This window comes from Sycon ciliatum, chromosome 2 (assembly GCF_964019385.1).
Source record: "Sycon ciliatum chromosome 2, ocSycCili1.1, whole genome shotgun sequence".
NCBI lineage: Eukaryota > Metazoa > Porifera > Calcarea > Leucosolenida > Sycettidae > Sycon > Sycon ciliatum.
In genome coordinates, this window is record NC_088644.1 from 20,775,298 (window position 1) to 20,788,851 (window position 13,554).

Genomic DNA, 13,554 nt, shown 5'->3' on the forward strand with positions numbered 1-13,554 from the left:
GAGAGAGAGAGAGAGAGAGAGAGAGAGAGAGAGAGAGAGAGAGAGAGAGAGAGAGAGAGAGAGAGAGAGAGAGAGAAGAGAGAGAGAGAGAGAGAAAGAGACAGAGAGACAGAGAGAGAGACAGAGAGAGAGACAGACAGAGAGACAGACAGAGAGACAGAGAGAGAGACAGAGAGAGAGACAGACAGAGAGAGAGACAGAGAGACAGAGAGACAGAGAGAGACAGAGAGAGAGAGAGAGAGACAGAGAGAGAAACAGAGAGAGAGAGAGACAGAGAGAGAGAGAGAGAGAGAGAGAGAGAGAGAGAGAGAGAGAGAGAGAGAGAGAGAGCGAGCGAGCGAGAGAGAGAGAGAGAGAGAGAGAGAGAGAGAGAGAGAGAGAGAGAGAGAGAGAGAGAGAGAGAGAGAGAGAGAGAGACAGAGAGAGAGAGAGAGAGAGAGAGAGAGAGAGAGAGGGGGGGGGGAGGAGCACTGGCATATAATAACATACTTATCCAGCCATTGCTTGGCCTGACTGTCTGCAGGTGGAGAGTCATCAAATCCACCACACACAGCTACGACCAAACACACTGTTTGGATATCTCCAGTCTGTACATGTACACACACACAAACATACACACACACACGCGCGCGCACACACACGCACAGAGGAAACCATACCGGTATTTTAGACGAAAGACACTCGTCACGGATGGTAGCACCACCACCGCCACCAACACCACAAGCATGTACACACAAGCATGTACATACATACTAGACATGCATGTGCGCACACACGTAGCCTGAGTAAGGCAGAGTAGTATTTGTCGCATTAAAGCGCAGCGTTTATACTCATTAACAGCTAGCATCATTGCAGCTCACCGCCGCGGGTACGTGCTGCCCCATGTCCTCGAATGCACATGGTGCCGCACAACTGCCCCTGCTGCCCCATGCCCTTGCATGCGCATGGTGCCGCACAACTGTCTCCGCCGCCCTTTGTCCTTGCAGGCGCGTGGGGCCGCACACCTACCTCTGCCGCCCCATGTCCTTGCGGGCGCATGGCGCCGCACAACTGTCTCTGCTGCCCTGTGTCCTCGCGCAGGCATGGTGCCGCACAACTGTCAGTGTTGCCACTCACATTTACCCCAGCGCACACAACGTGCCCATGACACGTCGGGGTCACCAAGCTCGAGGGCCCGGCAACCACCTTAACTTTCCTCGGCATCTGCCTCGACACGGTCCGCATGGAAGCTCGTCTCCCACATGACAAACTGGCCGAGCTGCGAATGCTCCTCACAGAGTTCAGCTCCCTCCGCTGCACTACTGTGGCAAAGTTCGCATTATTACTGGGCAAGCTCTCCTTTGCCTCAGCGGTAGTCACGCCTGGCCGTACCTTTACGCGTCGCCTCTGGGACGTGTCAAAGCGATTCCATGGAGCCCCTGCACACTACAAGATCGTCCTGAGCGCCGAGTGTAAGAAGGACATCCAGTGGCGGTTCACACTCATTCGCGACTGGAACGGGAAGTCCTTCTTTCTCTCCCTGAATATCACGCCGGCGACTGAACTTGGCTTGTTCACTGACGCCAGCGGCTCCATTGGCTGGGGAGCATTCTACGGCAACGAGCAGCGATGGATTCAGGGCCGATGGCATGCAGACGATCAGCTTAAGTCCATCGAATTCAAGGAGCTCTACGCCCTCACTGCAGCGTGCGGTGCCTGGGGCGAGCAGTGGGGCCGTCGGCGCATTGTCATCCACTGTGACAATCGGTCAGTTGTCGACTGCGTTGCCTCGGGAACATCCAAATCCCCGTCGGTCATGTCGTTGCTGCGCACCCTGTTCATGATTTGTGCCAGGCATGATTTCACTGTTTCTGCACTCCATGTACCAGGAGTTTCTAACTGTATTGCGGATGCTTTGTCTCGCTTTAACATGCAGGCATTCCGGAAGCTCGCACCAGGGGCCCGGGCGCAGCCGGACAAAGTCAACGTCTCGCGCTACTCGATCTGAGTAGCCAAGTGGCACACTACGCTGGACTAGCAATCGCGCCATCGACCCGGCGGGCTTACAGCCACGGTGTCCGCAGATACCTCTCTTTCTGTGACCTGTGCCGGTGCCAGTCACTACCCGCCACTGATGCCGTGCTTTCCAGCTTTGCCGCTCACCTGGCCGAGTCACTGAAGCCCCTAACAATTTGTAATTACGTCGCGGCTGTCCGCAATTATCACCTGGAGTGCGGACACCCAGACCCGACTGAGCATGCCACCCTGTTGCCCAGGGTCCTGAAGCTCAGAAGCCTCCTGCTGTCGGCCGGCATAAGCAACGCCAAGGATCATGCGGGGCACTCCTTTCGCATAGGGGCGGCGACCTCAGCTGCAGCATGCCGCATCCCAGATTGGCAGATCCGAATCTTAGGCCGCTGGCAGAGTGACAGCATGCTATGCTATATCAGAACGCACTCCGCAGAACTGGCCTCTGTGGCCAGGACTCTGGCTGAGGCACCGATCTAAGTCCCCGGCTGCCTAAGAAGTAAGAACACAATGTAATAATATGAGCCAGCGCACGCGAAAATCGACCTTAGTGACACGCACTTCAAACTGAGAAAACGCACTTCAAACATTCTCTGTTTTCGTGTGATGTGCGATATATCAGGTAAAATGCTCTATCTTCTAAGACCCGTAACTCAAGTTTTACTCAAGATTTTTCAAACGTTTTTCTGCATTGAGTTCTGCATAAATCCATCTGCCTTTATCCACTGTCATCTCAGTTTCTGAAAATATGTCACTAAGGGTGATTTTCGCGTGTGCTGGCTCATATTCGCGGAATCTGCATTGCCATAATTTGAACGTTGAGATACGCACATGCTAGCCTTCACATTTGCAGGCCAATATTATGCCCCTTGTCTGTCTGCCTTGGGTTACGGTGCCCGGCCTGTATGGGCTCTCCATTTCTCCATTGAATGCATCAGTGGGCTCTTGGCTCTTGCCAACCCTGCTATTACTTGCCCCCCGGGCAAATGCAATTCAATTTCGCCGGCCGCGCACCATCCACCTAAGCAATGTGTGTTCTTGTTAATGTCGCATTAAAGCGCAGCGTTTATGCTCATTAACAGCTAGCATCATTGCAGCTCACCGCCGCGGGTACGTGCTGCCCCATGTCCTCGAATGCACATGGTGCCGCACAACTGCCCCTGCTGCCCAATGCCCTTGCATGCGCATGGTGCCGCACAACTGTCTCCGCCGCCCTTTGTCCTCGCAGGCGCGTGGGGCCGCACACCTACCTCTGCCGCCCCATGTCCTTGCGGGCGCATGGCGCCGCACAACTGTCTCTGCTGCCCTGTGTCCTCGCGCAGGCATGGTGCCGCACAACTGTCAGTGTTGCCACTCACATTTACCCCAGCGCACACAACGTGCCCATGACGTCAGCAACCATACTGATGTCCGGTTACCATGACGCAAAAATGGCGACCCATTTTTCTTGTTCCCTTGCTGCCAATCTCTTCTCAAGAATTGTTCATGGTGGTGACTGGTTGTCAGTTTATTTATTTCTCATTCCCACCCTCCCACTCCCATATTTATCCTCACATGCTTACTTTTATAAAGTAAACCCCAATAAACGGTGTCCGGCGGCTCTCCATTTCTCCATTGAATGCATCAGTGGGCTCTTGGCTCTTGCCAACCCTGCTATTACTTGCCCCCCCGGGCAAATGCAATTCAATTTCGCCGGCCGCGCACCATCCAACCAAGCAAAGTGTGTTCTTGTTAACTGGAGTCCGCACAGTGCTAGTTGTAGAGATAAAATATACACGGCAACCAAGCACCGAAAATAAACATTTGAAAATCAGAACAAAATCACGGTTCTCGTGACACTCAGTTAGACTGAGCTTTTCAGCATCCACAGGATCCTAGGAAGGCCACCACCCTGCAAAGGTCAAGGCACACATGCAGCTCCTAAGGCCATGGGAGGTGACGAGATCAGACCCACCTCGAAATGGTCAAAAGACCGAAAATCTCACTCGCTGTATCCATGCTTCCCTCGTGCCAGGCCATGAGTTCCCATCAATTGCAGATCGCAACAGGGCTGGAAAACTCCTTCCGCTTGCAAGCATGACTTAAACCTAGTACCCGCTGTTTCTCAATCAGGGTTTTAGAATTTACTCGGATGGAGAGCCAAGAATTAATTTATAGAAGAACAAAAAGGACCAAGGAACTACAAGTTACGCCGCTATGTTGTGCAAAGTCGTGCAATGTTATCGCATGAGCGGATTGTTTAGTAACTGGTGGTGTTAGTGGACACTATAGCGTAGCTTGTAGTTCCTTGGTCCTTTTTGTTCTTTTAGAGTTTAGACCATGCCGCCATGCCTGCCTGCCTGCACACTGCAAACAGGCACAGACAAGCACTGTAAACAGGCACTACTGGTGCTGGCCTCTCTCACCTTGTCTAAGTACGCCTGGAGAAGACGCATTCCAGACTCGTCCAATCCGGTCAACAAGAGGCCATCAAGACGACCGTCCTGCTCCATTTGACTTGCAAGCTTCTGAAGAAACTCCAGCAACTACGTGCACAAACATACACACACATACATGCACACACACACACACACACATACCCCCCCCCCCACACACACACACCGCACACGACGACAAAACAGACACATCTTTTTGTCACTAAATAATGACATCTACGCAGTTTATCACAGTTAATTTGACCATCGCAGAGTAAGCAGATTTTCATGGGTGCATTACTGGTGTTCAAAGTGCGGCTTATACTCCGGAAACTACGGTACGTCAAAAACAGACCCGGAGACCAAGTGAGTTTAGAAGGCATGGAATAATACAGCACACAGCAACATCAGGACATGCACATGCTTACCTGGGAATCTGTCAAGAAGGAGCAGGCGAACGCTACCTTATCAGACAATGAGATATCCGTCTCATACTGCCAGCAAGTGAACGCCACGCCACGCATACAGTCAAGCACACAGACAACGCACACATCGACAACCAGTCACGCACGCACGCACGCACACGCACGCACGCACACACGCATGCACAAGCACCCAAGCATAGGCAAACAAAACACACACAGAAGCAGAATACAGTCAAACTTGTGATAACAAGCTCACGAATAACAACACTATCAGCGGGACCACTACCATCACTACAATCAAACTTTCAACCTCTCGAAGTACCCAATAACAAGCGAATAACGTTTTTTTACCAAGCCAGCACAAGACAGAAAGAAGCGTAACCTTTCCCAGCACAGAATAAACATGAAGAAGAAAAAAGAAGAAAAAAGTGAATCTGACCCCGACGTGATTCGAACACGCAACCTTCTGATCTGGAGTCAGACGCGCTACCGTTGCGCCACGGAGTCAGCTGATATCCAGGAGTGCAGCACTGTACCTTAGACAAAGCCAAGTCAACGCGGTGGTGGTGCTGCTGGACACAATGGCGCACGATTGCAAACTAGAGAAGGAAGAAGGATCCACGAGCGGGATTCGAACCAGGGAGTAGTACAATATTGTACTACTCCCTGATTCGAACCCAGCACCCCTGTCAGTGCAGCAAGAAGGACCCACGGGTGTGTGCGATCCCCGGTAGCCTAATCGGTAGGGCAATGTCCCGGAAAGACAGGGGTGCTGGGTTCAAATCCCGCTCGTAGATCCTTCTTTTGCAATACTAGTGTTCTGATCCGGGGTGTCACAGGGCAGTGGGAAGTGGTAGGACCGTGGGTCCGGGGTGTCCCCGCGGCGGGAAAATTAAATCGGATTTTTCGGCCAACAGGGCACGCACGTTTTAGCGCTTTGCAGGCGCTGTGGGCGGACCATCCTGGACGACGGAAGTGGTACAACCATGGTCATACTGGTCATACCGTGTGTGGTACCCCTGAGATCTATATGGACAAGAGTACACAGCAGGCAAGGGTATGCAGCAGGCAAGGGCATTTATATCGTGTTCTCATATGTTCTGCTTTTCTTGCCATTCTTGCTTCTTGTGCTTTTCTTATATTATTTCACGGAGAAGGCGGAAAGCCCAAACGTACCCGACCAAAAAACACTTAGTTATTTGAAGAAAAAAAGCAGGCAAGGGCATGCAGCAGCTGCATAATCGGAGGAGGGGTGCAGGGTGGTGGAGGTAGGGGGTCAGCACGTAGGTTTTAGACCCTTCTCTTCTCTACATTTCCCCATGGTATGTCCAGCCAGCTGCGCTCAATGAAATCCAACCCAAAGTGCAAAGCAGGCGCCCTGGACCAGTTCCGACTACATCTTTGTATCTGTATACGCTCATGTGTACGTCCAGCCGCATTTGTGCCAAGTCCAGGGCGTCAACGGCGCGGCACGCTACATATATAGTTGAGGGCGCCAAATATGCACTCTGGGTCGGATTTCACCGAGCGCAACTGTAGCTATATACACCTGTCCTCGAATTCTTGAAACCTGGCAAATTTCCAACCTGACATTCTTGGACTTTTCTGTGTAGAATCATCTGATATCTAGACGGGATTGTTGCAGTAAATGCTCCGATTCTTGTTTCACTGCGTGTTGTGCTGTGGCTATGAATGAGTTTAGTTGCAAGTGTTAGAATCTATTCACTAGCAAAAGTATCAGGCAAATGTGTGTCTCCAGAATGACACGGTAATCCCACCCTACTAGTACTACCCTGCACCCGAGAAGGAATTTCTTGCAAATCAAAAAGAAAAAGGAAAGAATTTATAGAAAAGAAAAAGGCCCAAGGAACTACAATTACAAGTTATCCTTGCCTCTCCATCCGAGTCCAAAAAGAAAGAATAAAACTAAAAAAAATGAATCTGACCCCGACGTGATTCGAACACGCAACCTTCTGATCTGGAGTCAGACGCGCTACCGTTGCGCCACGGAGTCAGCTGACAGTCCAATGTACAGCACTGGAAGTTAGACAGAAACCTTCCTCCGTCGCCAGCTCAGCTTTGGTGCACCCGAAGCAAGTGCGGCATGGCGGCACCTCCCCCCCCCCCCCCCCCCCCAGAAAAGAAAAAGGCCCAAGGAACTACAATTACAAGTTATCCTTGGCTCTCCATCCGAGTCCAAAAGGAAAGAATAAAACTAAAAAAAATGAATCTGACCCCGACGTGATTCGAACACGCAACCTTCTGATCTGGAGTCAGACGCGCTACCGTTGCGCCACAGAGTCAGCTGACAGTCCAATGTACAGCACTGGAAGTTAGACAGAAACCTTCCTCCGTTGCCAGCTCGGCTTTGGTGCACCCGAAGCAAGTGCGGCATGGCGGCACCTCCCCCCCCCCCCTCTCTCTCTCTCTCTCTCTCTCTCTCTCTCTCTCTCTCTCTCTCTCTCTTCTCTCTCTCTCTCTCTCTCTCTCTCTTCTCTCTCTCTCTCTCTCTCTCTCTCTCTCTCTCTGTCTCTCTCTCTCTCTCTCTCTCTCTCTCTCTCTCTCTCTGTCTCTGTCTCTGTCTCTGTCTCTCTCTCTCTCTCTCTCTGTCTCTCTCAGTTTCCCTCTCAGAGCGAGATAGAGGCAAGGGATCCTCACAGAAATGCTTTGGCATTGACTGGAATTTCAAGAATGACACACTGCAGATTTCATCCATAGCTGCTACGCGCCTACTTGAATTGTAACTCACTCGCAGTCTTGACCAGAGTCAAGCTACATCAACCGTAGCTCTTGTTGTGTACTGAAGACCGAACTATATTTTCGGCCAGTGGTACACAGCACCCTCTTCACCTCTCTCCCTCCCTCCTTCTCTCCCTCACCCTCTCCCTCCCTCCTTCTCTCCCTCACCCTCTCCGTCCCTCCTTCTCTCCCTCACCCTCTCCCTCCCTCCTTCCTTCTCTCCATCAGTGTTTTCAAGTCAGAAAAGAGGAGACAAAAGATTCATGGAAACTTTTCACTGGCGTGACTAAACTTTAGCGAAAAGAGCGCTAAAAAGCGCTAAATTTCACCACCGCCTAAATTAGCCATTTTCATAATATCAAGAGTACATAACCCAAGAGTGTGCAACTCCAGCTATGGGGTCTGCGACGGCAGAACTTCACATCACGTGATGAACCCGTGCACTCTAGTGCATGATAGATACTGGGTTGTACGCAGCCCAGCTTTGGGTACAACTCTCTTGTGGTCACTTTGCACTGTTTGCCAGCATAACCTTTTGAACCATGTCACGTGATGTGAAGTTCTGCCGTCGCAGCACAGCATAGAGGTTGTGCAGGCAGTTGCACACTCTTGGTTATGTACTCTTGATAATATTGATAATCGTGCTTCATGTATCCCTCTGTCTGCGTCTGCACCTGCAACGCGTTTTCAGTGCGGTCGGAGTAAAAAAAAGAAGAAAAAGGAAGAAAAAAGTGAATCTGACCCCGACGTGATTCGAACACGCAACCTTCTGATCTGGAGTCTGACGCGCTACCGTTGCGCCACGGAGTCAGCTGACAGTCCAATGTACAGCACTGGAAGTTAGACAGAAACCTTCCTCCGTTGCCAGCTCAGCTTTGGTGCACCCGAAGCAAGTGCGGCATGGCGGCACCCCCCCCCCCTTCTCTCTCTCTCTCTCTCTCTCTCTCCCTCTCTCTCTCTCTCTCTCTCTCTCTCTCTCTCTCTCTCTCTCTCTCTCTCTCTCTCTCTCTCTCTCTCTCTCTGTCTGTCTGTCTGTCTGTCTGTCTGTCTGTCTGTCTGTCTGTCTGTCTGTCTGTCTGTCTGTCTGTCTCTGTCTGTCTCTCTCAGTTTCCCTCTCAGAGCGAGATAGAGGCAAGGGATCCTCACAGAAATGCTTTGGCATTGACTGGAATTTCAAGAATGACACACTGCAGATTTCATCCATAGCTGCTACGCGCCTACTTGAATTGTAACTCACTCGCAGTCTTGACCAGAGTCAAGCTACATCAACCGTAGCTCTTGTTGTGTACTGAAGACCGAACTATATTTTCGGCTAGTGGTACACAGCACCCTCTTCACCTCTCTCCCTCCCTCCTTCTCACCCTCTTCACCTCTCTCCCTCCCTCCTTCTCTCCCTCACCCTCTCCCTCCCTCCTTCTCTCCCTCACCCTCTCCGTCCCTCCTTCTCTCCCTCACCCTCTCCCTCCCTCCTTCTCTCCCTCACCCTCTCCGTCCCTCCTTCTCTCCCTCACCCTCTCCCTCCCTCCTTCCTTCTCTCCATCAGTGTTTTCAAGTCAGAAAAGAGGAGACAAAAGATTCATGGAAACTTTTCACTGGCGTAACTAAACTTTAGCGAAAAGAGCGCTAAAAAGCGCTAAATTTCACCACCGCCTAAATTAGCCATTTTTATAATATTGATAATCGTACTTCATGTATCCCTCTGTCTGCGCGTCTGCACCTGCAACGCGTTTTCAGTGCGGTCGGAGTAAAAAAAAGAAGAAAAAGGAAGAAAAAAGTGAATCTGACCCCGACGTGATTCGAACACGCAACCTTCTGATCTGGAGTCAGACGCGCTACCGTTGCGCCACGGAGTCAGCTGATAGTAAGTGAAGGCTGATTTGTACAAGTGACAATGGTTACCGGTAGCTGCTTGGTTAGCTGTGTTGATTAGAATCAAGAGTACATAACCCCAAGGCCAAGAGTGTGCAACTCCTGATCTCCAAGCTATGGGTGCTGTGCGCGGCGTGCTGTGCGCGGCGTGCTGTGCGTGGCGTGCTGTGCGCAGCGTGCTGTGCGCGGCGTGCTGCCTGCCTTTACGTAGTGAAATGATGATACAGCTGAAAGGATTCGAGCTTTCCTACGGTTTAGCCTCGACGATTTCATGTGCCACACGTTAAGTTCAAAGGCAATGCCTGTGCATGACGCATCGTGTACAACACCTTCCCAAGTCTCCGAGGAAAGCGGATTTGGAAACAGGAAACCGTAGCAGATCAATAATGACACAATGGCCCACAGTTCGTGGCTACGTAGTGCAGGCAACGTGCCGCGCCAGGCCCCGGCATGTGCAGAGTTACATACTCTTGGTGTTATGTACTCTTGTTAGAATTTGTAGAGCAAGCAGACTGTATGTCCAGTGATGAGGCAGAGAGTGAAATCAGAACTGGATAGTGCTGTTTGTGTCATTGTCCCAACCCAGACAACAGCAACAGCAGCAGCATCAGCAGCATCCCAAACAAAAAGATTCTCCCTAAAGCAAAGACCACATCAAAATCATTGTTTCTCTTCCAAACCTCCCTCTGATGGAACTGCCTCCCACCGAGACTAACTGCAGAACCATCCATTATTGTTTTCAAGAATGAGCTTCGCAAACTCACTTGCAAACATAGTGCTTCGCTCTCCGGTATGCCCATACCATGTACATAACCCCCCCCCCCCCCCTGTGTGCTCCCCAACGCATTCACGCTGCACAACTTTTCACTACTTTCACCTCAGCTCATACATGTACATTGTACACCCTTCAAAGCGGTGAACCCCTTGATAGGCGACAAGCCTCTGGGTCATCCTAATAAAGATATTATTATTATCAGCAGCAGCAGCATTAACAGCAGCAGCATCAACAGCAGCAACATCAACACACTCTCCTCAACAAGGCAAATCAAAGCTCATCAGCAAGAGCTGGTCGGTTCGGGGAGCTACAGTTCGGGACAGTCAAATTTGACCTCGTGTATTCAGTAACACCATGTAAAGGCCCATTCACAACACCACTTTCTGTGATGCGATGCGCCGTATGCGACACCTGCACCAAGCTGCGATTGCAGCACAAGATTCAACATATGTTTCGGTTTGTGAGACATTCAAATGAAGTTCACAGTAAATCCCCGCATACTCAGGGCCGGCGCCACTGGTACGGCCGGTACGGCCATGGCCGTACCAACTTCCCAAAAAGTCGGTCCACGTGGAACGTCCAAAACCGGGGAGAAAAAGTTTTGATGTATGATTTTGTACAGGGAGTTGCCCAGAGTGCAGGATTTGCCGTCTAAATTCCAAAAAAATTCTGGGGGAGGACCCCCACACCCCCCTTAAAGATGGCCCTTCAGCCGCACCGCTCCGCGGAAGCAGCCTCCGGCCCTGATACTGCACATTCACCCAGCCTCGTAAGCTGCACTCCACTGCATGTACCACGTGTTGCAAAAGTTCAACTTTGGGCAACTTCTGCGACAGTGGCCTAGCAACTGCTTGCGACAGTAAGCGGTAGGCATTTCCTTGTCGCAGGTCGCGTTGCAGCAAATATTATCGTGAATAGTCCTTATGCACATTGTACAGATGTACGAAGTTCTGTACTAGGGCCGTAGGTGTGTACATACCCGGTTGGGTGTTCATTGTGTGCTATACATGCGTGTTTGACCCTTTTAGCCTCATAATTCGCGGCGAACAATCACTTTTCCAGCTTCTTCACTTTGGGATTGAACTAACGACTCGCTAGATCACTGTCGAAAAAGTGTTCGTATGAAATGCCTTCAGGGCCCATTTCGCTGTGGAAATAGCAATAAACACAATAGGGTCCTGCACATTCAACACCCAACCGGGTCTACGGGATTCTACGGGATTTCGTGCATCTGTACAACGTGCATAAGGCCTATGGGGCTTCTACAGCACATAGGATAATAGTGACTGTATTGATGTTGTCCTGAGAGTCCACATTATTTTTTTCGCATTGCAACAAAAAAGAAGAAAAAAGTGAATCTGACCCCGACGTGATTCGAACACGCAACCTTCTGATCTGGAGTCAGACGCGCTACCGTTGCGCCACGGAGTCAGCTGAAATACAGGGATAAGCAGACGAGTAAAGTCACCGATACAACAAACTTGCTCAATTCAAGGAGAGCAACTGTCGCAAGTCGCGTGTCGCATCGCAAAAAGAGGTATTGTCAATCAGCCTTTACTCTTGTAGCAAGAGTGCATGAACAAGAGTGTGCAACTGCGGTTACGGGTCAGTGCACGGCGCTCTTCCTTCATTACGTAACTTGCCTCCATCACGCTCTGAAAGGATGCACTCAAACACACAATTTCTCGTACGAGCCCATCCGTTTTTTCTTGATTCGTTCCAGTACGTACCCGATCTCTAAATTTTGGCGCGTGAACTCCAGTTCCATACGAAAGCTCATTTCAAACCAGAGGGAAAGTGCGGTGTTTGATTTCCCGCAGTGCGCGGACTGCGGCTGAATGATGTAATGAAGGCAGCGCGCCGCGCATCTGGCCCATAGAAAAGAGATCACAGTTGCATACTCTTGTTTATGGACTCTTGCTTGTAGCCATTCTGACTTTGGCTAGAGTTTTTTAGACTCCTCAGCACAGCCTACGGTCATGGGAAAGAGAGTATTGTGGACAGGCAACGTATGCCTGAAGATTAATTTTGCCATGGGCATCAGCAATCAGCTGAGTAACACAATGCTCTGGTCGCTACAGGTGAAACAACCCCCCGCCCCACATACACACACTGCATATGAGCGTAATTATGAGTAGGGCTCACCAGGACGGGTGCAAATGGCGAATTGTTGACGCTAGTATTGCTGCTGACACTGCTGTTTGTGAACAGGAAGGTAGAGCTGACTTTGCTAGCCGTGGACACGCCGGAGAGAAACGCAAACGCCGCCAAGATGTAGGGATTCGTGATCTACACCACACACACACACACACGCGCGCGCGCGCGCGCACACACACGCACGCGCGCACGCACACACACACACATCCACAGATACGTTAACCAGGTAGTTGTAGAGACCCGGGATATACGCCAACAGTAGCAGAAGATCCACTGCACAACAGTTGCCGAAGACAAAAATAATAACAAAAAATCACGGTTCGCGTGGGACTCGGCTAGAGACCGAGTTTCCGCACCTGTAGGAACGCCACCACCCTCTAGGATCAAGGCATGCAGATGCTGCTCCTAAAGGCGGTCAAATGTGGGGTTTTTTAATCGCAACACAATCGAATAAAGTGGTTTCACATCTTCGTCATGTGACTAAATTTGTGCAGTAGGTGATAATGGATAGATGCCGTAGATGGAACCAACATGGCTAATATCATGGGACCCATAGATGCAGGGGATGAGTGGAGTTGTAACCAAAATGTCTGCCCTGTATAGTCATGTGATAGATGTGAAACTACTCTGAAGGCGTGTCGATGGCTGTGTGAGCAGCTAAACCAAGCGCTCAGAGATGAACATAGCGTACATACCATTGACTTGAGACTTCCTACGACGTCATGCCACATTGAGGTGGACGTGGAGGTTGTGAAGCCGGACAGTGCTATGGCAAGCAGATGTAGGTTAGAGGCTGAACAACCACCGCAAGGCAAGGGCGTTCAGGCACACATACGCACAGACATGCATGCACTCGCACACACACACACACACACACACACACACACACCCGCACGCACACACACACCCGCACGCACACACACACCCGCACGCACACACACACCCGCACGCACACACATGCCCACATGCACACACACACATGCACACACACACATGCACACACACACATGCACACACACACATGCACACACACACATGCACACACACACATGCACACACACACATGCACACACACACATGCACACACACACATGCACACACACACATGCACACACACACATGCACACACACACATGCACACACACACATGCACACACACACATGCACA

The 13,554-nt window shown here is 50.8% G+C and overlaps 1 protein-coding gene and 6 non-coding genes across 7 annotated transcripts in view; all 7 read right to left on the minus strand.

The window, feature by feature from the left end:
• LOC135809136 (GATOR2 complex protein MIOS-like) overlaps nucleotides 1-13,554 on the minus strand; it is a 39,182-nt gene that overhangs the window by 5,493 nt on the left and 20,135 nt on the right. The window contains exons 14-18 of the mRNA XM_065322418.1: nucleotides 13,082-13,179; nucleotides 12,375-12,518; nucleotides 4,850-4,915; nucleotides 4,413-4,532; nucleotides 490-587 (exon numbers count right to left, since the gene is read on the minus strand). Coding sequence (XP_065178490.1) covers nucleotides 490-587; nucleotides 4,413-4,532; nucleotides 4,850-4,915; nucleotides 12,375-12,518; nucleotides 13,082-13,179 — 526 coding nt within the window. The remainder of the gene's footprint in view (nucleotides 1-489; nucleotides 588-4,412; nucleotides 4,533-4,849; nucleotides 4,916-12,374; nucleotides 12,519-13,081; nucleotides 13,180-13,554) is intronic.
• On the minus strand, nucleotides 5,282-5,353 carry Trnaw-cca (transfer RNA tryptophan (anticodon CCA)). Its single transcript has one exon. It is a non-coding gene; the product is annotated as a tRNA-Trp (tRNA).
• Trnaw-cca (transfer RNA tryptophan (anticodon CCA)) lies at nucleotides 6,789-6,860 on the minus strand. The gene has a single exon. It is a non-coding gene; the product is annotated as a tRNA-Trp (tRNA).
• Nucleotides 7,078-7,149, minus strand: Trnaw-cca (transfer RNA tryptophan (anticodon CCA)). Its single transcript has one exon. It is a non-coding gene; the product is annotated as a tRNA-Trp (tRNA).
• On the minus strand, nucleotides 8,324-8,395 carry Trnaw-cca (transfer RNA tryptophan (anticodon CCA)). The gene has a single exon. It is a non-coding gene; the product is annotated as a tRNA-Trp (tRNA).
• On the minus strand, nucleotides 9,367-9,438 carry Trnaw-cca (transfer RNA tryptophan (anticodon CCA)). Its single transcript has one exon. It is a non-coding gene; the product is annotated as a tRNA-Trp (tRNA).
• On the minus strand, nucleotides 11,589-11,660 carry Trnaw-cca (transfer RNA tryptophan (anticodon CCA)). Its single transcript has one exon. It is a non-coding gene; the product is annotated as a tRNA-Trp (tRNA).